Source organism: Rattus rattus, chromosome 6, assembly GCF_011064425.1.
Source record: "Rattus rattus isolate New Zealand chromosome 6, Rrattus_CSIRO_v1, whole genome shotgun sequence".
Lineage (NCBI taxonomy): Eukaryota > Metazoa > Chordata > Mammalia > Rodentia > Muridae > Rattus > Rattus rattus.
In genome coordinates this window covers 157110365-157137182 of record NC_046159.1, presented here as the reverse complement: position 1 = coordinate 157137182, position 26818 = coordinate 157110365, and the positions used below count along the sequence as shown (strand labels likewise).

The window sequence follows — 26818 nt, the reverse complement described above, 5'->3', positions numbered from 1 at the left end:
CACTAGATTCCAAGTAGTCCAGGGCCACTGACCCTCAATGCAGATGGCATCTCTGTTTGTCAGCTCTGTTATCTGACTAAAAAACTGAAGTCAGCCAGATGAAGAAGCTGGTCTGGCTTACAAAGATCCAAGGCTAAAACTAAACACTTTGCATAAACAGACAGACTGTCTGGTAGAACGAAATGCTAACAGAAAATAAGAGTATAACCTCAGAAAAGTATAGAATTGTTTTTAAGATTCATTTACCCTTATTTTTGGTTTGTGTGATTGTCTGCATATACAAGCACTGCATGTATGCCTAGTGCCCACAGGCCAGAAGAGAGCACAGGATCCCCTACAGGTGATTGTAGGTGCTGATATAGATACTGGAAAATAAATGGAGAGTCCTTTGAAAGAACACTAAATGCTCTTAACTGCTGAGCCATTTCTCCAGTAACCAGAGTTAGAATGCTAAGAACAAACTGGTTTTCAAAAAAAAAAAAAAAAAAAAAAAGCCTGACGTAAATTATAATCTTCTTTAGAAAAACAAAACATTAACTATCTATATAAAAGTGCATCTCAACATTCAAATAAATGCTAGTCACAAATATATTTTAAAAAATAATTGATACAGAACCAGCTGTGATGGCTCATCTATAATTCCAGCACTCAGGATGCTGACACAGGAGGATTGACATGAGTCAGGACAGCCTACACTAAAACTAAACCCAAAAACTAGCAGTTTCTTCATAAGAGAGCAAAGGGTCTTAAAACCACAAAACCCATATTATAGGTAATTATTATCACTACCTACTAAAGTGCAAACATCTCAAAAGAGTTCAAATGCAGGGGTTGGAGACAGGGTTCAGCTGTTAAGAACACTGGCTTGTTCTTCTGGGAGACCCAAGTTCTAGTCCCAATGCCCACATGGTTGCTCACAACCACATGGCTGCTCTGTACCTCCAGTTTCAGAGGTTCTGACACCCTCTTCTGGTGTCAGAAGACACACAGGTGTTACACAGACATGCATTGCTATGTACAATTTTTTAATTAAGTTAAGTATGTATATATACACACACACACACGTACACACAAGATTTCAGATTCAAGACCATAAAGTAAATCTGTGCTCACAGCAAGGAGCCTATAAAGCAAAACTGAGCACACCATAGACTTCAAACATCTGGCCAAACTCCAAAGATACATTTCAAAGCCAAATTCACTCAAAAGATCAAAATACAATTCATGATATCAAAGAAGAGAATTGGCAAATGCATCTTGCTAGTAGAATAATTTAAAAGTATACTTTTAGTCACAAACCATATGAAAAAACAGGTTTCAAATCTAATGGCCTTCCTATGATGTATCTGCAATTACATATATAACCCAGGAGGATGTGTATATTTTTCCCTTGTTGTCTTCCTAAAAACAGAAAAATGAGTATTTCTAAATACTTCTCCAGAGCGGTATCAATTAAAAACTGTCTGAAAAGGAAAACAAAAACAGCAGCCGCTTGCATCAAGTCAGAGACCACCACACTCCAAGCAGACAGCACTGAGCTTTCACAACCTGCTCTGAAGGGCATACATGACTTTAAGCCATGGGGACAATCTGGGACCTATTTATGGGGACAATCTATATGGCTTCCACATAGAATACAACAATATCCAATTCAGAATGTAACTGTCTGTTAGAAATCCAATACCACATTATTCAATTACTCATTATAATTACAAAATATATAAACAACTCTCATCAATTTAGTTAAATATCATCCAGTTTTGTTTTTTTGGTTTTTTTTATTTTTTTATCATCCAGTTTTAATGTTAACATTGAATACCTGAAATTTTCTTCATCTTCATTATCACTCTGTAAAAGATCATCATTCAGCTCTTCATCTGACAAATCCGACTGATTCTAATTAAAAAAAGAAATTAATTAATTTGTGTCACTTCCATAAGAAGACTTCTTACCAAGCACAAGCTGACCCTGAGAGGGTTGCTTCTAACCTACTGCTTGACCTCTTGCCATCCAAGTTTGCTCAGTCTGGCATTGGCATAGAGAATCTGAAGAGCTCACATACTGGCTAACACCTGAGAAATTTTTAATGCCACAGACAAGTAAATATCAAGCAAACATAATGGTCACATTTATTATAATTCTAGCACAAAAGAAAGAGGTTAAGACAGCCCTGCAAGGGAATCTGTTAACAATTTTTCCTTAACCAAAATAAACAAGAATGGCTGCCTTGCCTGGCACAATGACACGTCTTTAATCCCAGCACAGGCACAGGCAGGCTATCTCTGTAAGCTGAAGGTCAGCTTCAAAAATGAATGAAGCCTTAAAATGACCAACAATGACAGAAACAAAAATCTGAAGATTTTAAACAAGAGATACAAATCTGATACAAGCTGTTTTCAAGGTCACTGGATCAGAAATTATACCAATTAGAAACATAACTTCAGCTTTCCCAAAACAGACAGCATGAAAATACAAATAATAGCTCAGGTCTCCCAATGTTGTCACCCATCTCATTAGTATGTCGAGGCATCAGAGTGATCTGCTAAAGTTCTAAATTCTAAGCTGGGTTAAATATGTCTCAATATTCTAGACAGAGGGGTGGTTCAACTTTCTTCCTCTACTAAAAGTTTTCCTAAGTCTAAAAGGGGGATATCCTTCCAAAAGGCAAATGCATGTCCCACCCCCACCCCTACTCACTCAAAACTCCAAGTGAAGAAAGAAAAACTGACTTGATTTTTTACTTCTTAAATGAAACAACAAGTGTCTGAGTAAGGTTAAATTTAACCCTAACTGTGTTAATACATTAAGTGTGTATTTTTTTATAATAGTATTTCTAGTAGTCAAAAATAATTCTAGGAAAATATTATTAGCTCAAAAGACCTTATCTATCTCAACAGTCAAATAAGCCACTCAAAGCTGTGCTTCCACACAACAGGATGGACCTATAATAAACAGATCTAAAACAAATTAGCTTTAGTGATATAACCAGCTACCCAAACAGTCAAGAAGAAAACAGGAAGGCTCAAAGGTCCCAAAGACCACAGAGTGGCAGGAAGTGCTTACAAAATCCTTTGCCTCATCTTCCCAAGGAAACATAAAAAAGTCCCCTCCAAAACACCTAAAATTGAGGAGTTTCAATAGAACAGCAGGGTTTTTAAAAATGGGGACAAAAGGGTTCTCAAACACTGGCACTTACGACAGAGCCCGTCTTAGGGTTTTACTGCTGTGAACAGACACCATGACCAAGGCAACTCTAATAATAAAGGACAACATTTAATTGGGGCTGACTTACATGTTTAGAGGTTCAGTCTGTTGTCATCAAGGTGGGGGCATGGCAGCTTCCAGGCTGGCATGGTGCAGGAGGAGCTGAAAATTCTACATCTTGTTTCAAAGGCAAGCAGGAGAAGGCTGGTATCCAGGCAGCTAAGATTGGGATCTTTTTTTTTTTTTTTAAATATTTATTTATTTATATGAGTACTCTGTAGCTGTCTTCAGACACACCAGAAGAGGGCATCAGATCCCATTACAGATGGGCAGGGGAAAGAACAGAGCTGGACTTCCTCCAGCCAGCTTGTTAAATAGATATAATAGTCCAGTCTCAAACATTTGGGAGCTAGCTGGTTAAGAGAAAAACTTCAACAAACATTTATAAAATAGCCATTAACACTAGGAAGAGAAGGTAAGAAGACTGTAAGAGCCAGTGGACTAGGACATTAAGGATGAGATAGTGTCATACACACAACAGTGTCACACACACACACACACACACACACACACACACACACACACACGATGGGACAAACACAATGGACAGATGGACTGACTGAGTCAGTCACATTCTAAATCACATTCAATCACTACAGAAGAATTAGAGAGAGAGTGAAAGCAGGACCAGGATGAATCCAGAGCCCAAGACTACTAAACTGTCTGAAAGTCTTAACTGAATGCATAATGAACATGAGTATAGTTCTTAACAATGTGAACCCTAACAATTTTAAGACTTGAAAATGAAGTACAAAGAATTACACCGAGGACCCAGGAGAAGACTCAATGAGGTGCTTGTCACACAAGCATAAGAACCTGAGTTCAATCCCCAGCACCATGAACCTAGAATTCTACCACTAGAGAGGTCAAGACAGAAGATCCCTTGGGCTCACTGACTAGCCAGTCTAGCAAAACTGGTGAGCTCCAGGTTCAGTGAGGAAATCAATCTCAAAAATTAAGGCGGCAAGCAATTGAACAAGACATGTAGCAGCAACCTTTGGCCTCCACATGCACATATGAACATACATAAGCACACACACACATATACATAACCTCTCTCATACATAAACACTGAACGCACTTACAAATAGCATTAATGCTTAATATTAAGCATATGTTAATACTAAGTTTGATAAGCTTGGATATGCTCAGCCCAGAGAGTGGCACTATTAGAAGGTGTGGCCCTATTGAAGTAAGTACGGCCTTGTTGGAGTGGGTGTGTCACTGTGGATGTGGATTTTAAGACTGTCATCGTAGCCACCTGGAAGCCAGTAAGTGTTCTGTTAGCAGTCCTCATATGTAGAACTCTCAGCTCCTCCTCCACTATGCACGCCTGGATGCTGCCATGTTCCAGCCTTGATGATAATGGGCTGAACTTCTGAACCAGCCCCAATTAAATGTCATTTATAAGACTTACCTTGGTCATGGTGTCTGTTCACAGCAGTAAATCCCTAACTAAGACACTAAGTGAAAACAGAAAATGTTTTTAAACTATTTAGTAAACCAAAAAATGTTAATTCACTTTAGGCAAACGAGGGAGGTGGCTCAGTGAATAAAGCACTCACTAATCAAGGACTGGAATTCAAGATTCCCAGCACCTACACAAAAACTTGGTGGGCATAGTGGTCCACCTGTGACCCAAGAACTCCGCAAATGGAAGCAGAATCCTAGCCAATCAGCTAGAGACCTTGCTTCAATAAATAGAGAAGAGTTAAGAGGTGCAGAACGTCAACCTGACCTCCACATGAACCTCAAGTACACATACCACCTGCCCACAAAGAAAATTCTCACTTTCATCTCATGCTTCACAATTCTACTTTTTACATGATTTCATAAAACTGACTGGAAGTATATTATAGACAGTACACATGTTAAAGATAATGTTTCAAAGGTGCTTAATCAAAAGGTCTAGAAAGTTCCCATGAGAATTTTAACTTTTATATATGCAGATCTGTTACACAATATAGCTTGGCAAATTTACCTTTAAGCTGTCAGTGAATATTCCCACTGCACCTTCTAGCACCACAACATAAAGTAACAAACCTATAAGCACTTCATTCCTTTAAGGCAAATGCATGTTTTATGCTACTGTTATCCTGATTCTGATACCTGCTAGAGTTGGACACAGCAGGAACTAAGAATACTTGCTCTCCATGGTAATCTGAAGCATCTACTAATAACCAGCCATTCTGCTGGGCTGGTGGAGTAATAACCCCAGGGCAGAATACATGCTGGGCATCTGTGAAGCTCTGGGTCAATCTACAGCAACAAAACAATCACTCCATTTACAAACTTCTGGTCCCATGCTCAGCTTTCTAAAAATCTACCCCCTACACAAGTGATTGTGGTATGTCTCTGTTTTAGGTATAATTAAGTAATTCTTGTAAGCAATCTTTTTTTTTTTTGTTTTTCTTTACCTTTTTGCCAGACAGTAAATCTTCTCCAAGCAAGTCATCTTCAAGTTCACTGGGGAAAGAAAAATGCAAAATGGCACTCCTATTAAGACTAGAAAATGAACAGTAGTCACTCAAAAATCCAGTAAAAGCTCCAGGGTATGAGAACTTCCAGGTAGCTATACTTTCCTTCCTCTACAAAAAGGATATTCTCAAGGATACATGAACAAATCTGTCTGTCAGCTAAGGTCAGGCTCAATACAGAAGGTGGCTTGCTAGACTTAAGCTTGGCACTGTATAAAGTACTGTATTCCCTTTGAACCTGAATAATCAGCAAAATGAGATATATGCAAAGAAAAAGGTGCTCAATATTATTAACCGGGAAGAAAAAAAACCCCACAAGAAATCATGTGATACTCATCCAACTAGCAGAAACCAAAAGAAACTTAAAATGATTGAGCTGAAGCAGTGGGTGGCTTAGCAGTTAAGAGCACCTGCAAGACTAAGAGTTCAATTTCCTGCACCCATGTCAGGGAACTTCAAGTATAGCACTGAGGATTCAACATTCCATTCTGGCCTCCAAGAGCACGGCACTCACACGGCATACACACACACACACACACACACACACACACACACACACACACACACACACACACCTTAATATTTTAAAGAAAATTTTAAGATTATGATGAAGTTATAAAATTCTATGCAGTATCCCAGGAGTGTGGTCTGGAAATCACAGTGGTCACTTGCCAGGTTTCCCAGCATGCTTTTGTAATAAAGTCACTACAATAGGTTTTCTTAAGGCTCCAGAGGGAGTCTATAACACATCATGAAGGTTGAAATACTTTCCACTTCCTTATCAAAGACCACAGACCATTTCCACTCAGGTGTACAAGATATTCCCTCTCTTACCATCCCCATTTGTTTTTTTTTGTTTGTTTGTTTGGTTGGTTGGTTTTTTTGTTGTTGTTTTTGTTCCCAAAGCAGTTCTGTTTCTATATTCTTAACACCGGTACATATGTGATAGCATATATGTAGATACAACATCTAGGCCCCCAAGGCAAAGAAAACATGTCAAGACAATTATTTTTTATTAAGTGAAAATGGTTACTACTAGATATGTTTTTAATTACAGGGAACTGACTTTTTAGAAGCAAATGTCTTTATGGACCAACATAAGAAAAATACAATTTAAGTCATGAAGATACAGAGCAGGTCCAGGAAAATCTAACTGTACAAATACTCTTACTAAGACTACTTAGGCTCCAGTTTAAATTTTCTGTAGGTTTTGAGATTAACACCAGTACTAATTTACTATTTTAGTATGTTGCTGAACACAATAGTAGAAGCTCTAAGAATGTAGAGATGGAGTTTTAAGTGAAATACACACTCCTAAAAAGCCTTTCAGAACTAGAAACAACCTGGAAAAATCATTCACTTCATATGCTAAAGGCTCCTAAGTTACTGTTAAGTTATCCTGTAGTCTTATAACCTCACTTTATAACTAGAAATATGGACAAGAGCTTAAATAACCTGAGACAAAGAGAGATGCAAGACAAGGACTTTAAAAATTATCTTTCTGACTTCTGCATAGTGCCAATATTTTAAAACCAATAATGTAGGACTGGATTATCTTCTGTGTTACATTCCTCCCGTCAGGGTAGGGAAATAAGCTGCCAGGCAACGCCTATCTGAGAACCTGAGTCTATGTGATAAAAGCATGCAAGCACCTCTTTGAAACACAGCTTTAAGAAATGAGGATGGACTTTCTCAGGACACATTAATTGGGATGGTAATAAGAGAGGTCTTCATAATTATACCAGAAAAACTACAAAGAACGTGCAACTTTTGCTAACAAGTAAGAGCATTGAAAACAAATGGATTTTGAATGACTGTGTTTGTGTGTCGGTCACCTGGCTATGTATGACAGCATGGCCGTTGCTTGAGAACTCAGTCTACTGCCTTCTGGCTCCTATCCACTCTAGTCTTTCACTCATTCTGGAGTTGAACTGTGTCCTCCAGGAATGGCTCACATAGTTGTCCCCACCTGCGGCTTCTGGTTCAGTCCCATACCTGTCCTCCCCGAGGCCTAGACAGGAACCACTATGTTCTGGGTGGGTCCCCCTCACTCCTTAAGCCTGCTCCCTAAATACAATTTCATTAAATGATTCTCAATTAAGATCTCAGTGTGTGCCTATGTTGCCTGAACATCTTTCAGATGCTAAGTCAGCATCACCATATTCTCTTGCAAATCTCCACTGATACAACATGACAAGAGGTTTTCATAATAACCATTCTTCCAAACTTCTCCATTATGCAGCAGGCAGAAAATGTTTGATACTTAAACAGTATCAAAACATGCAAAGCACAGAATCTTGAATGTGCAAACATCATACTGCAGACCAGGTGGGAAAAGAAGCTGGTTTACAGAGACAACTGCTACCCATACTGAGGAGAGTAATAAAACCAGGCTTCCTCACACCATGACCAACCTACATAGCAGGAAGGAAGCTGCCAAAAACTACAAGTCCTAACAATAGACAGATTCAGAAGCCAACCGGTATAAATTCTAATTAAGGGACTATTAGAGCAGTCTGACCCCCATAAGAGAATAAGTACCACAGATTAAACACAACTGATAAGACTCTATGCTTTAAAATTATTCTAAACCAATGCTCAGGAGTAGAAGATGTTATAGATAATTACTTTGGAAAATCTTAAGCAAAATTACTTTGCTTAGGAGCAAATGAAAATCTGCTGTACTGGCTGGTGTTGTGTGTCAACTTGACATGAGCTGGAGTTATCACAGAGAAAGAAACCTCCCTTGAGGAAATGCCTCCATGAGATCCAGCTGTAAGGTATTTTCTCAATTAGTGATCAAGGTGGAGAGCCCAGCCCATTGTGGGATGGTACTACCCTGGGCTTTTAGTCTTGGGTTCTATAAGAGAGCAAGCTGAGCAAGCCAGGGGAAGCAAGCCAGTAAGTAACATCCCTCCATGGCCTGTGCATCAGCTCCTGCTTCCTGACCTGCTTGAGTTCCAGTTCTGACTTTCTTTAGTGATGAACAGCAACATGGAAGTGTAAACTGAAACCCTTTCCTCCCCAACTTGCTTCTTGGTCATGATGTTAGTGCAGGAATAGAAACCCTGACTAAGACACCTGTCTGATCTGTGCCTTGGAAGAACTTACACAGTTAACAGACACACTACAGGAAACAAACCACTGTGACTACATTAAGTCCTCCAGAAGTGTTTGGCTCCTAGTGGAGGTACAAGATAGAAATGAGAGGTTTCCACATACTGACCCACTAAACTAAGACTTCAATGTGAACAACCTTTATACTTATATTCATGAACATAAAATACAAGGGGGTTGGTTAGACTATATAGATAGGAAGCCAAGCAGAAATCCTAGAAAACATCATTTTGTTTCTTTCACAAAGAACTAAAAGCTTCAGTTCTGATGACCAACCTCCAAAGGCCATGATTCAGCTAAAATCATGGTCTCCAGGGTGGTGCTGGTAAAGGTAATGGGACTCTGAGTAGACAGGGACTAGCAAGAGATCCCAGGAAATAATGGGACATGAGTATGTTTCTGGCTCATAACATGAGTGGTTTTACTTGGCCACATGCCTCTCCCATAATATGCTTCCTCATCAGAGGCCCAAAGCTAATTGGGGCCCTCAATTACAAAGTAGAGCATCTAAAACTATAGGGCACACAACTTTCTATGTTAACTGTCCAAGCACTTCACTGTAGCAACAGACAACACAAATGGGAAGAACCAATACTTTAAAGTACAGACCTTTATCTGGATCTAACCTCAAACCATAGGAAAGCAGACATGTAACTGCACTGTGTGAAAATGCATGGATACAGGCACACATACAAACATAACAGGTAATAGGGAAAATATGAACAACAATCAGGCATGTATAGTCAGGGATTTTCCTTAGATGCAATATGGCTGTATGTGTAAGTACTGTGTATTTTAAGAAATATCCTCAAATGTTTCCAAGTAACCTACATCTGATTTGAGGGCTTGCAGACTGTATAAAAACTGATAATCACCCAAGCTGGCTGACAGTACAGTGGGTTGGCAGTGCTCTATCTATCATACTTCCACATATGCCTGAAAGTCTGGATAAGTTAAGTATCAAACAGTGCAATCAAATTCAGGTAGACTGTACTCTGTTGAAAACAATTAACTTTGTCAGAATCAAACAATAATATCTCCCCCACCTCCACCCACACAAATAAAATACATCTCTTTCACGCCCTAATATTCCTCTCTGGAATCCTGACTGAGCAATGAATGAGTCAGGAAAGGCTAACTACTCTATCTTAGGTTGATTATTCAAGATTCCATTGTAAATCATTCTGTAAACTCCTGGGCACTTGTTCTTAAATTAAATCAGCCCATAACCATAGCATATTTTTTGTTCACTCGCCTCAGCACCTAACACAGCCAGCCTGTGCACCACCAGCATGCCTCCTCTAAAAGTAGAGCTCCCCTGCTCCAGAGGCACCTGCCACACTGAGATGACATCAGCCATCACCAACTATTCTTCACTGTGTGTGCAACTGTGGTTTACAAAGCAGGCACCACCTGCACTACTAGTTAGGGAAACAAAATTAAAAGTTAATTGATATTAAATGACAAAATGTTTAAAGTCTTGCTAACTACTGGGTAGGATATATACCAAAAGATACTGTGGCATTCAAATGGTCATAGTGTGGGTCTACATGCTCCACACAGCTATTTACAAGATAAACTTGGACCTGGCCCTGGTACAGCCTGAAGAGACCTCCCATCAGTCCAGCAGGAGGTCCATGTAGGACAGGGCACCAAAGGGCCAGCACACTGTCTTTGGTAAAGATCTCTGTCTCCAGCACAGGATCACAGACATCACACAAGGCACTGTGGGGGAGCCCAAGTATGGACATACCTGTCCCAGTCCTCGTCAGCAGCTCTTCTTCTCCAGGACCGTTCTGCACCAGGCTTGTCAAACTGGTCAAAGTCATCATCTGTGAATAAGGGTCCACTCAAGTCAGTTTTGTTAAATTAAGACAGATACATGGCAATTGCTAGGACAGCTTCCTTAGAAGTTCAGCCTAACCCTTCAGATTATCCATATATAGCAATAATAAATCCTCAGCCATGCTGAAACATTAGTTTTTTTAATAAAAGCAATCCAAAATGTACTGACTACTAGGCATGAAAATACAGCAAGAACAGCATTCTTAAATTATAACTTATTACTACAAAAATGACTTGTTAAAAGTTAGAGACTCATAATAATTTTTTCAACCTTCACAATTTTCCAAATAAGTCCACAGGGGTCATAAAAGCATACTCAAACAGGCAAAATAGGAAAAAACATCAAATGACCACTATTGTAGCACTATTGTGGACTACCAATATCCCATGAATATAAACCAAAAGAAATACCAGATAAAGGGTACAAAGGAGCAGGACAAACATCTGAGAATGTGGCTGAAAACTTCCCAAATTTACTGGAAAACAATCAACTTTCATATCTAGAAAAACTCAACAAATTTAACTTACAACACAATAAGCATGTGTGCTTGTGTATGTGTGTGCACGCACATACACACACAAACATGTGCCCCAGTTAAAATGCCCCAAAGCCAAAGACAGAAAATCTAAAGAGGAGAAAAGGTTCATCACTATAAGGTAACGAGAATAAATGCTGCTCATCCCCAGAACCAGGAGTTGGGGGGTTCAGGGAGTAAAGGAAAACTCAGAGTGCCTTATAGCCTGCAAAGCTATCTTTCACAGAGATGAAAATAAAAGCTGCAACCAAGCTCTTCTGATTAACAGATCTACAATAATGTAATTAGGTGATGTGTGAAAATTATTTCCTGTTGCTGTTTTCTGAAATAAGGTGAAAATGACTTTAAGTTGAGATAACACTGGACATTAAGAGGACACTAAATCAATGACTGGTGCCCTTATGAGGAAAAGGAAATTTGTAGACAAGACAATACAGAGAAAGGGCCATGTCAGACCAGACAGTGAGGCTTCTAGACAAGTATCACCCGGAACTGGAAAAGAGTGATACTGGGATCCCCAGAGACTGTCTAATCTCCTACCAGCAACTTTCCATCCAGCTACCCTCTTTGTAGTGTTTAGACATTTACGCTTTTATCTCCTACCTGAATCTAAGGGTAAGTTCTTAGCCTTTATCTGTCATCCCTGTGCTCTCCTAGACATGCACATGTGATATCCCACATGCTTTTCCCCCTCTTCTCCATTAAATGGATACTCTCATAGACCTCCACACTTGCTCAATCTTCTACTAAACTGTCAAAATACTATTTCAGGGATCTTACTTTTCAGATCTAGAAATGCCCCTTGCTTCCTCTTTATTTCTGTCTCTTTCTGAGCATGCTGTTCTCCTAAATTCTAATTATATATACAATAATGGTCATTTATTTTGGTTTCTTCTTTTGGGGTCTAGGGTTTCTTAGACAGTTATTTCAAAGTATTTCTGGGTCTCCTGGTAGGTGGCTGCTGTTTCTTTTCCTCCTGGGGGTAGATCATACTTTCCTGGGTCCTTTGTACAAGCTGATTTTTCATTTAAAACTATGTATATCTTGGATACCGCAATAGAGTAACAATTCATCTCTACCATGTCCATGGGTGCTGCACTTATTTACTCGGGCAGGTTGTTGTCCATTAAATAACTTCCAAACCATCTCTACAAATACTATCTATTCCATCTCTTCTTGAATGAGGTTACTAAAATCCCTAGCCAGCCAGTGACCTAAAAGGATTATCTTTAAATACCTCAATACAGTAAGGTAAGGGAAAATTCACCCACAATGTATGACCATGATAAAAATTAAACAAAGTGAATCTGCATCAATACTCTGTAAAAGCACAAAAGAAAAACTTTGTTCTTAAACAAAGCAAGGTTCTTTTACATAAAGCATCACCAAAACCAACGGAAAATCTGACTGAGTACCATCAGAACCTACATCTACTCTCGCAAAGGCACAATCAGGCAATGAAAACAAGCCAAACAGCTCTTTCGTTCCCAGTGAACTCGTCCACTAATGTGAAGACCTTAAGCCTGCCCAAGTATCACAGTGGGTAGCCTGGACCTCATCTGTCATCTTCAGTGAGTGGGAACAGTGCTGTTGAATGAACCCCTAATTCTGGGATTGTCAACATAAAGGGAAATGCTGATGCTACAGAGTGACTGTTTAATTAGTCCAATCTACAAGTCAAACTAACTTAATTTTACAAAGACAACTGAGTGAGGAGTTAGTGAAGAACAAGGATATGCCACCCTTCAGCTCACTGATGTGTGCACAGTAAGGGCACACTGATTGTATTCCTGGAAGGTTAGGAGTTCAAAGTTCTAAACTGTAGCAGAATTTTAGAGAGCCATTGTATCTGGCATGAATTCTGGAATGATGGCACCAAGGCTTTGTGGTAGCCTTTTGTAAATAGTCAGTGATTGCCATCTGAGGTTTTATGCTCTTCTGAAGGATCCCAGATCCTTTGCACAACTTAGTTCTGAGACATACCTAGCAAACCAGTAAGCCTCCTATGGCTGAGAACTGCTTAGGTAATGGTTCCTTCTGACAACTCCTAGATAAGAGGTTTTGCTATGCTTGACTTGCATAGCACTGACTTGCTAACACTGCACTTTGTGCAACAATAATACAAAATGGGTTTAAGGTTCAGTACTTGAGAAGCTGAGGCCCTGCTGCTGAGAAGCCTAAATTCATCCTACAGGGTCTTCCTTAGAGCAATCATCTCTTGTAACTTTGAACACGGACATCTAACTTCTTAACACACATGGTTGGTTTTTCATACAACCAACCCCCATTTCACAGCTAAGGAAACCTCTCTCCACTCATTTCATTAGCAGAAGAGAGAACAAATTCCAAGAACTTTAGAAACTCTGCATAGGGATCAGAAACAAGGCCCACTCTTTCACCATACTACATATAATTAATGCCCATCAAAAATCCTGATCACTATAACCCCAGAATGTGCTTATTTAGAAATAGCAGGGGTTGGGATTTAGCTGATGGTAGGCGCTTGCCTAGCAAGCGCAAGGCCCTGGTTCGGGGTCCCCAACTCGAAAAAATAGAAAAAAAAAAAAAAAAAAAAGAAAGAAAAAAATAGCAAAGACCTTGCACATAATTAGTTCAGATAAAAATCATTCTATTAGAGTGGGTCCCAAAACCAATAACTAATGTGACAAGCCACTCTTATACACCTAAAAGAAAGAATACAGGGCCTAAAGTTATTTGTGTATCAGTGCTCACAACAGTGCCACTATAGTAAGCAAAAGGTAGAAAGCACAAGTACAATTGGGGGAAATGACTTGTTTGCCTTTCTAATATGTTTTATAATATAGAATGTTTTATACATATAATACAGATGTGCCCAATGGTGCAACAGTTCCATGACTGTGATGAGGGTAATTAAATGTTCTGATTGGATTTAAGGCCTGCTCCACAGAAAGGACTTCTTCCTACTACTATACTTCTAGTCAACAGTCCATGGCTGGAGAGGGTCACAAGCCATTGTGGGGAAGCTACTATTGTTACTTAAATAGGCAAATATACTCATCAAACTGCCTCCTGAATATTTTGTTTATACCCTTAAGTAAGCTGCTCTTCGACTTTATCAAAGAAACTTTATCAAAAAAGCTTCTTTTTGTAGTGGTTCTCAAGCAGTGGTTACTGCAAACTCAAAACTGATCAAAGTACTGACCGTGGCTGTTCCATGTTCAGCCCTAAATCAAGTATCTGTCATCACCCATCCAAAGCTTAGGGAGTATCTCAGAAAAGGAGCACAAGAGAACGTGCTGGAGAAAGAAGTTGTCTTCCAGACACGACTTGACAGCACTCACCCAAACTCACAGCAGCTGTGATTACCTCGCAAGACTAGACTGTTCAACACTGTATCAAGACCTCAACCCTTCCCAAGTGTTTAAATATCCAGTTAATGCAGTTAAGTAGGAACAACTCAAGAAGACCACCTCCACCCCCATGAAGATCTACTGGTAGGTAATGGTTGCTGGAAGGGTAGATTTTCTTCAATGCTACAACCATTGTTAGGTTGCCTATTCTATGTAAAAAAAAGAAAGAGGTACTCACCCATGTTTATATAACCAACCCCAACTAAACTCAAGTCACTAAAAAGAAAAAAAGACATAAAAAAAGGTGGGCTAGCTGGGAAGATGATCAGTAGGAGTGCAAAGAGACTTTGTAGGCTAATGAGGATTAAATATGATAAAATATATTAATATACTGTATAAAAATGTCATAATAGTAAAACCTATTATTGTATTTAATAGCATGCTACTAAAAGTGTAATAGTATTAATTTGGGAATATAAAAAAATACTACAAAAAGTAGACTAAAAGCTGACATTTCAATTTTTTTTTTCCGGAGCTGGGGACCGAACCCAGGGCCTTGCACTTGCTAGGCAAGTGCTCTACCACTGAGCTAAATCCCCAACCCGACATTTCAATTTTTAAAAGTAACTTTAAACCCATGTGTAATTCAGTCAAGCATTCTTCCAACACTTAGTATTTTTCAAACTTTTCAAATTCCCCAGAACTTCCACTAAGAGAGCAGCATACAGTTAACACAGCACATGTGCGCTCACATGCAAAGACAATTGAAACAACCTCTGTAATCACAGATTAAAATCCAAAATGAGACCGGGTATTTGGGGTTGGGGTTGGGGTTGGGGGGGTCCTCTCTGTAACAGGCTTATAGATGTTTTCACTCTTTAACAAAGCATACAGAGCAAGAAAACTGTGGACAAAAATACAGAACAAATTTATAAATGAAGGAGGTATTGAACCCAGGAATGCATGTTTGTTTAACACTGAGAACCTATTAACACAACACTATATTAAGAAACTGGAGAAGGGAGATCCATGATTGCCTCTGCAACCAGAGAAGTACTTGATTCAAACTCTATCAACCACCTATATAGCAAATGTCACACTCAAGTAAGACATTTAAAAATCAGCCACTGAGCTGTAAACCAAGACAAAGAGATCAGGACATCTCTCACCACCCACTGTTCTGGACTAGGTATTGGAGGGACAGACAAATACTTTCTATTCAAGTGCCTGACTTCAAAAAAAGAGAGACATAGATGAAGATAAAACAGATACAATTACATAACTAGAAAAATCTCAATCTCCAAATTATTAAAACCAGAGTCCAACTAGTTGTAACTATCACAATTACCAAAGTGTCCTGGTTAGCGTTCTGTCAATCTGACACAAGACAGAGTCATCTGGGAAGAAGGAACACATTTGAGAAAATACCTTCATCGGACTGACCTGTGGGCAAGTATATAGAGCATTTTCTTGATTGATATTTGGTGTGGGAGGGTCCAGTCTACTGGGGCAGTAGTGGTTCAAGAAAGCAAGCTGAGCTAGTCCCGAGGAGCAAGCTGAGAAGCAGCACTCTTTTTTTTTTTTTTTTTTGGTTCTTTTTTTTGGACTGGGGCCGAACCCAGACAGGGCCTTGCGCTTCCTAGGTAGCGCTCTACCTTCATGAGCTAAATCCCCAGCCCCGAGAAGCAGCACTCTTTCATAACCTCTGCATCAGTTCCTACCTTGAGTTCTTGCCCTGGAGAGTGATGTGAAAGCTAAAATAAACCCTTTTCTCCCTAAATTTCTTTCTGTCGAGATGTTTTATCACAGCAACAGAAACCCTGTAACACACAAAGGCAACAGGGGAGCTTTTGTATTATAAAGCACTAAGAAATGTGAGAACGTAAAGGTTTAAACAAACAAACTAGGGCTAGAGAGATGGCTCAATGGTTTAAGAGTTCAATGCCCAGCAACTGCATGGTGGCTCATAACCATCTATAATGGGATCTGATATCCTCTTCTGTCATGCAGGCATGCATGTAAATAGAAAACTCTTATATATACATAAATAAATCTTAAAAAACAAAAACAAACAAACAAAAAAGAAAACAGGGCTGTAGAGGGCTGGAGAGATGGCTCAGTGGTTTAGAGCACTGACTGCTCTTCCATAGGCCCTGAGTTCAATTCCCAGCAACCACATGGTGGCTTACAACCATCTGTAATAGGATCCAATAACCTCTTGCGTATGTCTGAAGACAGCTACAACATACTCATATACATAAAATAAACCTTAAAAAAATGTTTAAAAACAAAAATAACTACACCACCTAATTACAATATATTGCCAACTATTAGAAAGAAAAACAAGATGTCAGAGAGATGGCTCACTGGTTAAAAGTGGTACTCTTTAAGAGGTCCTGAGTTCAATTCCCAGCACCCACATGATGGCTCACAACCAGTGATGGGATTTGATTCCCTCTTCTACTTCTAGTGTGTGAAGGATATACATTAAATATTTAAAAAAATAGAAACAAGTGCTAAAAAAAAAACTACATGATATAAAACTTACGTTATAAAGGCCTAGCCTATTCACTCAAACATCCTATGTCTAAGTACCTTGCATAAGATGCATACTTAATAAATATTTGATAGGTAATAAATGATAAAAAAATAACTTGACAGTGGAACATTCTTTATACTGGATGAAAGAATCAATACTATAAAAATACCACTCTTAAGCCAAGCATGGCAGCAAATTTATGTAATTCCAGCATCATGAAGACTGAGGCAGAAAGAGGCAAGTACAATGCCTCAATCAAAAACCCACTTTACAAAAATTATTTTAACAACCCTATCAAAATCCAAGTCACAATACCAACAGAATTTTGTACAGACTTGGGAAGGTTATTATAACGTTCATTGTTTTTACTGAACCAGGTTAATCAAAAAGCATTCTGAAAAGCAAATGCTATGTTACAAGAACATACAACATGCTAATAAGCCATAATATTTAAAAGCTACTGACAGGAAAACCTACATAACAGAATGATAGGGAGTTCAGTACATGGAACCATAAAAGGTCCAAGTTCATACCATACCCAAAACAAGGCCTTTTGGGTTGATAGATATACAAAGGCATACGAAAAGGAAAGAAGGCCTTTTGGATTGATAGATACACAAAGGCATAAGGAAAGGAAAGAAGAAGTGACATGGAGAAGTCTCAGAGAGGAAAATGTTCAAGAGCAGATACATGTCACAAGGTAAAGCTAAAACTATCACACAATGCGTTTAAAACAAGGACACGGGGAAACCAAAGAGCCAATCATCAAAACAAGAACTTAGAAACAAGAAATACATTTGCTGCCCAATTTTTAAAAAGTGAATGAATGAACACATAATTACAAGGCACATATTCACTTGAGCACTATAAGTAGTATAAAGTACAGCATTGAAACTACTTTTCCCATCTACATTAGCAAAAATTCAGACTCACTTAAAAGAGAAAGGGAATATTTGACTGATGGAATGACAAAATGGTACTGAGTGTTGAGGATAACTAGAAAGTAGCTACCCAAACTTTCCATACATATGCCTCAGTGAGCCCAATCTTAAAGGTATCCATCTTCAGACATTCGCACAGGCACCCTACAGTGAAAAAAGAAAAATAAATGAAGATGCTCAAGAAATACCAATGGTAAGTGGATACATCTCTAACCTTCACAGAAAAGAAAGGTTCTCAGGTGAACGAGCAAACCCAGTGCGATACACATTCTATTCACACTATTAAAGTACACTGTTCTCTGTGTGTACAAACATGCACAGGGTTATCTTCCAAGGTGGTTTTTCAGATCTTTCCCTATCTGAAAAACTACACTCAAGGACTAGGAAGATGTCTCAGTTGATGAAGTGTCTGCCACACAAGCATAAAGACCTTGTCCAGATCCCCAGTACCCACATAAAAAACTGGACCAGAAGTTTTGAATCCATTCCCCCTATGCTAAAAGGAGGACAGGGGAAGAGTCAGGGAATCCCTCTCTGGCTTACTGGTCAGACAGCCTCACTCAATCAAATGGATGAATTTCACGCTCAGTGAAATCCTGGTGAGGAGTGATACATGCATGGACTACTGTCCTTCACACTCACTGACACACACCTACACACACTCATATTAACACATATATAATAGGTGTGCAGGGTGTCACAAACACACCTTATAATCACTGTAAAATTCATTTTAACTTGCTAGACACAGTAGAACTGAACCTGTCTGGCCACTGAGGTAACATTAAACTGACAAAACACATCCTCAAAAACCAAAAACCTAATTCATGAGTTAAACAACATCAAAATGTTGGTAAATGTTGACAGTGGGTCATTCTTTTTACTATAGACCCAAGAAACAAAATTTTACAAGTACATTTGCCTCACCTATAAAAATCAGTGTATTTAAGGTCCAAGATTACTATTAAATTGTGAGACAAGGCACTCATTTTAGCCCAGTTCATGAGCTGCTTTATGAACTGTTAGGTCTTAACATACAAATCAGCTTGGAGGGTTTTTGCCAAAATTTATATTCTAACTTTTCATTTTATACTGCAAAGCTAAGCACTAGACCTTGAAATTTATTGTTTGCTCTACAATGTGTCCTTAAAGACCTACTTTTGCATTTATGCTAATCTCTATGTCCAGTGTTACAGGTGCAATATGACCCAATGCTTCTCCCACCCTTACTTGGTAACAGCTACTATGTAAAGTCATGGGCATGCTTCATTCCTATAAGCCCTTGAGTCTCACATCGACATAACTGTGCCTCTGTGATTATCTATTTTGGCCACCCAGAGATTCCGTTCATTCTGGTTATATTCTAGACACTGAAAATACCACTTCTACCACCACTACCAACCCCGCCTCCAAACATCAGTCCCTTACAATACTGAGATAATTTTAAACTATCAATTCTGGGACATTTAGCGGATTTAGTTTAACAATGAAGTTAGATTAGGCAATAACCAGGTTTTGTTGGGGAAAGGAGTAAAGACAGACTCTCACTATGCAGCACAGGTGGCTTCAAACTCACAACCCTTCCACCTCAATTTTCCAAGTGCTGAGATTATAAACCCATGCCAGGAACATAGCAGTCTTTTAATGTAATGTAACAGAAATCACAGTTTGGCACAGTACACAATAGAACTAACCATGAAATTTGTGTAGTGCTAAATCACAATGTCAGTGTGAGATCTAACTGTAAAACTCTGAAAGTCACTGTGCCAGGTAATATGCTAAACTGAGGTGTCAAGTAAGCAATCTACAGATATAAAGAAGGTATTACCTAGAATGTAAATATTTCTAGTGTAATGGCTTTGTTGGTTCTTTAGCAAACATTACAGATCTAATGGACAAAAGGCCCTGTTTTCTTTTAAAGGAAATATTTCAATCTCTAACTGATTTATCAAATATTTGCTGAACACGTGTACAAGGTCAGGAACTCGGGGTGCATGGCATTGCAGGCAGACATGCTTGTCCTCAGAGGTCTTAAAGTTTTACAGATTAAAGTAATTGTTCAAGAGAAAACAAGAGTGTTACTAGATGGAGAGGGAGGCACTAAGGTAGGAAACAGATAAATAGAAACCAATGATTTCTTTAGTAAGGCCTCCTCCCTCAGGAGTCAGAATGTGTTGAATCAGGATACAGTTACAGGATATTTGATCACACTGTGAACCCCAAGATTGTTACTAACTGAAAAAAAACATGCTTCTAGTTGTGTTGTATATCAGCCTTAGCACACATCTTTAATCCCTATACTGGAAAACAAGTCCTTAATATATGCTTTTAATCCCAAACAAAAAAAGTAAAGTTAGTTTGTAGAAGCACCAATGTTTGAAAGGCATGTCTAATTCTGTGGCAGACAAAGTGATGAACGAGTGAAAGATTTGACAGAATAGGCTATGCCCAGCTCTTAGGAGAAGAGAGAGAAAAGGGAAGCTATTTAAGAAGCAGGGCAGAGAAAGAAAAAGAGGAAGGAGGCAGTTTTACTGGGAGAGTTTTACAAAGGTTGAAGAGAGAACAAGCCAGAGAATGAGAAGGAGCCAGATTAGACGAGATTGCTGAGTTAGTCTGAAGCCAAACAGCAATTCAGGAGAAGGCCAGAGAAGCCAAACTGAATCAGTCAGCTTGGAGAGGAGTTCGAGCCAGAACAGCTAAGTTGAACCAGCCAGGGTTCAGAAAGAACTAGAATGGATAAACTTACTCTGCAGTAAGTCTCAAGGCTGAAAACATTCTAAGCCTAGATAAGACTGTGCAGAGGCTAGAAGCTTCCAGGACTAAGCCTAGGTTAGCAGAGGAGGCAGTAAGCCTCAGAGATGACAATTACCAATAGGAGTATAAAAGACACTTTTAGAACACAGTCCTTCAAGGCAGGAACAGTGCACTGCAAATGGGGTGAGGCACTCAAGCAGTTCCAGGACTGCAAGGCTGCTGAATACCAGGGTGAATATTCAAAAGAATTTGCAAGGAGTTTGGACCGTGTCTAAGCAGGAAGAACGCTGGCAAGGTAGTAAGATGGAACAGAAATTCCAAACTTCAAGAAAACCAACCTAGCACTCTAAAATTATAACCTTCAAACTTTCTGGCTGAAAATAACATGCAGCCCTCAAATTTTGTTTGTGCAGATATTTATCAGTTTTCACTGTGTTTTAAAGTTTTAAATGAGAAACTTAAAAAATCATAAAAGCGCACAGTCCCCAATATCAACTCTTCACATGCCACGCAGCCTCTAGAAAACCCCAATCCACACTAGTGAAAAACAAATGGAAGATGAAAATATCATCTTCATCTTTTCTTTGACCCAAGAGTTCCTATAACACTGAGACTCACATATAAAATGTTAGTTTTTACCTTCTCTACTTAAGTAAGACAGATAAAATGTATTTTAAAAATTTAACTAGAAAGCCTCGAATTTGTGTGTTTAAAAAAATCATCTATGAAAGCTGGCAGTGACATACCATACCACATCCTGCCAGAAATGTCATTCTGGCATGCAGCCACTGCCATTTTGGTTTGGTCATACAAACATTCCGGTCCTGGGGTCAGAATTCCTAAGCAGGGTTGTTTAACATGCCCCCCACCACCACACACACACACACACACACACACACACACATCTGTAAGCAGGACAAAACACCTCTGGAATATGTACAATAGTTCAAGTGTCCATAGCCAGAACTAGCTGGCAAATGCTTTTGTTGTCTACATTTTACCATGTGCAGGTCTCCTTTTATCCGAGTCCTGAAACGTCATTTTTTAAGTATTGTTCCACATCTTTCAAAAAACCCTCATTCAACAAAACGCGGTTTTACTTATAACTAGTTAGTCTTTCCATATCGTTTACGATTGCAAAATGAAAATACCCAAGCAAATGGTTCAGTTACTAACCCTTTGTACCCGGTCTTCATCCCTTTCAAGCATACTGCCAAACACTTATAGGTTTGCCTTAGATGACAATAGGTTTATTCAAAGCAGTCTAATAAGCCGCGAAATTCTTCTTACGTTGAGAGGGCTGCTTGCCGCTGCCCAGGGCGAATCTTCCAGGAAGACTGGAAGTCCCAGGACCGCCCGATCCCCGACCCCGTCGCGGGCCCGCCGCCGACCTCGCGGTGCCGCCTCGGGCCTAACGCTCCGCGCTCCGGGCCTGAACGGCGCCGGCAGGCCCGGGGCGGCTCCGGCTGTGGAGGGCGGCACGAAGGCCCTACATAAAGGCTGCCCGGTCTACGGTCCCCGCCGCGGCCCACATACCTCCAGCGCCTGCTCCTCCGCCCGCGCCCAGGGCGGCCGCCATGGTGGTCCCCGGGCCCGGCCTTCAGCCGTCCCTGGCGGGCCGACTGCTCTGGTGCGGGCCGGGGAGGCGGGGGAGCGGCGAGGGCCGGCGCCCGCGAGCGAGCAGAGGCGAGGCCCGCGCGTCGCGGCCCGCAGCGGACCCTCGCCTCCGCAGGAAGAAAACAACACTACAGCAACATGGCTGCGCCGCGGTGCACGCCGGGAGGAAGGCGGGCGGAAAAGCCAGCCGGCAGCGGGCGGATGCCCGAGGTCCCTGGAGCCTGACCGCCAGGGAGTGTCTGGCGGCGCGCGCTAAAAAGAGCCGCGCACAGAGACGGATTCGGCCGGGAGAGAAGGCCGAGGCTCCAGACAGGAGGCGTGTGGACGGCCACACGCCGTAAGTCGAACCGGAGACTGTCATAAATCGCCTTGCAGCAGTTGGCACGGTTGCGCTTTACGACGGCTGAGTCGCCGTGGCTTGTGGAGCTGAAGCGCAGCCGAAGACGGTAACGGCCGAGTCTGGCTTCCGCGCGACCAGGTTTGAGGCGCGCGAGCGCTGCATTGACTCACGCGCACTCGCGTCCGCGCCCGCTGGCGGAAACCGTGGCGTGTAGGGTCTAGGAAAAGGAGAGGTGTGTTGCGATGAGACAGGGCCCGGGGAGAGAGCTTGGTACCACAGCCTCAAAGACCGACTCCAGAGTATCCAAAAGCAAACCCCTTGGGTAAAAGTGAGCTGGGAAGACCGAGGAGCAGCGCAGGTGGACCCTGGAGAGGCCTGGCACCGAGACTGGTCACCATTCAGTTAGAGATTTCCAGACACAGGCATCGACGTTCACAGGAAGTCACTGGAGGCTGAAAAAAAATGTCTCCTGTGAAATTCAACTTTTAGGTGATTGAAATTTTTCCTCATAAAATGTTGGAGAAGATGAAAAAAATTTCCTGCTTTTAGGTAATGTTCATTTAAGAAACAGAAGAAGACAATTTCCTTAAAAAAAAAAAAATTATCCTCATGAAGTCATTGCCCAATAAAAAGTAAGCCTAGCATGGAACCTCATTGACTAACTAGATTTGTCAGAAAACACATTAATTCATATTTAAATTCCTTGAACCCCTTGTCACCTTTTCCTAATTTTTGGACTGTGCAGAATGGAAAGCCCAGCTCAGTTTTTTCAAGATAATTTCAGTGCTGGTCTTGAGAAAGACATCTCAAAAACATGCACAATGGTAAAATTACTTCATATTTATAACATCACATATGAAAAAAGAAAGATGTATCTCAATTATAGCAAATGAGGATTAGATTACTCAAAAACCACTGAATCTGCACAAATGAACCAGGATTTCAACTCTATGTCTGCCTTGAGTCAAATCTCATGCTCTAACATAGCTGTGACCTTCAGAAAGTTCTCTCAATTTCACCTAAAACCGAAATTCTCCAGGACAGGAAGCTCTAAACATTTTTCTACTCAAACATTCACTAGAAAAAAAAAGAAAAAACATTTAACCTGTATATAGGAACACCTCTAATATTTAGAGATGTGATCACTTCTTTAAGTACAGATTTAATCACCCCCTTTTACTCATCACTACATACCACTTCCAGTCTACTCTCTAACTTCCTCTCGAAACCTGTTGAAGTCTCAAAGTCAACTGGGAAACCAAACTGCACTGCGTATGGTGAAAATTATCTCTAACTGGTGAACGCAATGTTCTGGCTTGAAAGCCTGTACAGTCAGCTCACAGGAACCCATCCCTCTATACTGTCCTACCTGAGGTTACTAACTAAATGTGAGGGCTTAAAAATGAACTCTCAGAGCTGTTGAGAGACACACTTTCTCCTACAGGTCAGTTGCTTTAAAGCTAAGAAGGCCCCTCCCTTCAGTGAGTACCTAGGTAGCCTTGGAGACACGTCATGCCTTTATTGACACCTAACACCCAAATCTTGGCTTTTGAATCCTATACTCCAAAAGAATAATTTCTATTTGAAACACTTCACCTGAGTTAATTAACACTTCAATTATGAGTGACTAAAAATGTATATCTACAGAATGAAGTAGAACAGTATGTCTTTTGTGGTGATCTCATCAAAGATGTCTACCTGACACCCAATGTAGCCACTGACCAGCTAACTAAGACTTTCTATAGGCTTAAAGAAGATAAATAAAATGGAATAGTGAATGAAAGTACAAGAAGTAAATAAGTACAGTCTATAAGTTATGTGGAATGATCATTTGCTGTTCACTCTATGCCTCCATAAGTTCCGCACATTTTCCTAATTAAAAAGTGGGGCAATTATTTATAATAGCCAGAAACTGGAAAGAACCCAGATGCCCTTCAACAGAGGAAGAGATACAGAAAATGTGGTACATCTACACAATGGAATGCTACTCTGCTATCAAAACAATGATTTTATGAAATTCATAGGCAAATGGATGGAACTGGAAAATATCATCCTGAGGTAACCCAATCACAGAAAAACACACATGGTATGCACTCATTGATAAGTGGCTATTAGCCCAAATGCTTGAATTACCCTAGATGCACAGAGTACATGAAACTCAAGAAGGATGACCAAAATGCAAATGCTTCACTCCTTCTTGGAAGGGGAATAAGAATACCCTTAGGAGCGAATAGGGAGACAAAGTTTAGAACAGAGGCAGAAGGAACATTCAAAGCCTGCCCCACATGTGGCCATATACAGCCACCAAACTAGACAAGACGGATGAAGCAAAGAAGTACAGGCTGACAGGAACTGGATGTAGATCTCTCCTGAGAGGCACAGCCAGAATACAGCAAATACATAGGCGAATGCCATCATTAAACCACTGAACTGAGAACGGGACCCCCGTTGAAGGAATCAGAGAAAGGACTGGAAGAGCTTGAAGGGGCTCCAGACCCCATATGAACAACAATGCCAAGCAACCAGAGCTTCCAGGGACTAAGCCACTACCTAAAGACTATACATGGACTGACCCTGGGCTCCAACCTCATAGGTAGCAATGAATAGCCTAGTAAGATCACCAGTGGAAGGGGAAGCCCTTGGTCCTGTCAAGACTGAACCCCCAGTGAACGGGATTGTTGGGGCGAGGGTGGTAATGGGGGGGGGATGGGGAGGGGAAGCCGATAGAGAAGGGGAGGGGGAGGCCCTAGGGGGATGTTTGCCTGAAACTGGGAAAGATAACAATAGAAATGTAAATAAGAAATACCCAAGTTAATAAAGATGGAGAAAAAAAAGTGGGGCAAATGAAGATTAATCAAAGCCACTGAATCTGCACTTCCAACAGATGAATCAGGATTTCAACTCGAGTCTATCTTGACTCAAATCTCATGTTCTAACGTAGCTACGGCCTTAAGAGAGTAAAGTTTTCTAACAAGAGAAAGGGATGGAATTCAGTGATCGGTCAGTTCTTCAAGGAGAGATGCTTCCTGTAATTACTTCCTACAGTAATTACATTTACTTGCCTTCCCCAGGTGCCTGCTGTCATGTCCTTCCCTCCATTATGAACTCTCCCTCTGGAATCACAGACCCAAATAAATCCTTTCAAATATCAGAAAGAAAAGAAAGAAAGGAAGAAAGAAAGAAAGAAAGAAAGAAAGAAAGAAAGAAAGAAAGAAAGAAAGAGAGAAAGAAAGAAAGAGAGAAAGAAAGAGAGAAAGAGAAATCTGTATTCTGTGCAGGTTTGTAATCTTAAAAAGCATCACATTTATGAAAGTCTGAGGAAAACAGGTGGAATTCCTAGCTAAAGAAGAGTCATGGCCACCAAGTATAGCACATGACTGAAATGGCTCTCCCAGAGTGAGGTGTATCAGTGGGACAACTTGTGAAAATAGGAGTCCACAGGATCAGAGAGATGGGATATGACAGTTAACTGCCCGATATTGATAGTTGTGGTTGGTAAGTAAAAATGCTTTTGCATAATAAACACAAAAGTGGGGACAGATAACTACTCATAATTCACAATCATGAGTTCAGCCAAAACATGGAGTTAGAGAGATGACTCAGTGGTTAAAAGCATATACTGCATTTGCAGAGGACCAGTGTTCAGTTCCTAGTACCTGTGTCAGGCAGCGCACAGCCACCTATAACTCCAGCTCCAGGGGCCTGATGCCCTTTTCTGGAATCCGAGTGCGCCTACATACTTGTACATACACACACACATATACATGTAAGAAAAAAAAGTGAAACCTTTTTTTAAAAAGAGGAGCAGAACATACGGTTGATACCAGAAGAAAAACAGAATTAATGGAATTAACAAAAGGATTTCCAACAATTATAAATATCTTCAAAGGAATGGGGGAAATAAAGTCCAAATAAGGAAATAGATGATATGCAGTAAAGTTTCCAGAGCTTGGCTTGAAATAAAGTATTTACTGGAAAGGTATAAAAGAATAGAAATTCCAAGGGATCAAGATTTTAAAGCAACCAATTAACTGAAAATCTGGAATAAGACGCCTC

At 40.3% G+C, this 26818-nt stretch overlaps 1 protein-coding gene across 6 annotated transcripts in view; it reads right to left on the bottom strand.

Annotated features, from left to right (window-relative positions):
- Nucleotides 1-22568, bottom strand: part of Rbm33 (RNA binding motif protein 33) — a 107246-nt gene extending 84678 nt beyond the window's left edge. For 2 of the 6 annotated variants that reach the window (XM_032907185.1, XM_032907186.1), the window contains exons 1-4: nt 18044-20538; nt 10612-10690; nt 5682-5730; nt 1820-1896 (exon numbers count right to left, since the gene is read on the bottom strand). In XM_032907185.1, coding sequence (XP_032763076.1) covers nt 1820-1896; nt 5682-5730; nt 10612-10690; nt 18044-18134 — 296 coding nt within the window. In that variant the 5' untranslated portion in view covers nt 18135-20538. Of the gene's footprint in view, nt 1-1819; nt 1897-5681; nt 5731-10611; nt 10691-18043; nt 20539-22341 lie in introns of those variants that run through there. The other 4 variants (XM_032907181.1, XM_032907183.1, XM_032907180.1 and 1 more) reach the window with 3 other exon arrangements.
- Between the last annotated feature and the right edge of the window lie 4250 nt (nt 22569-26818).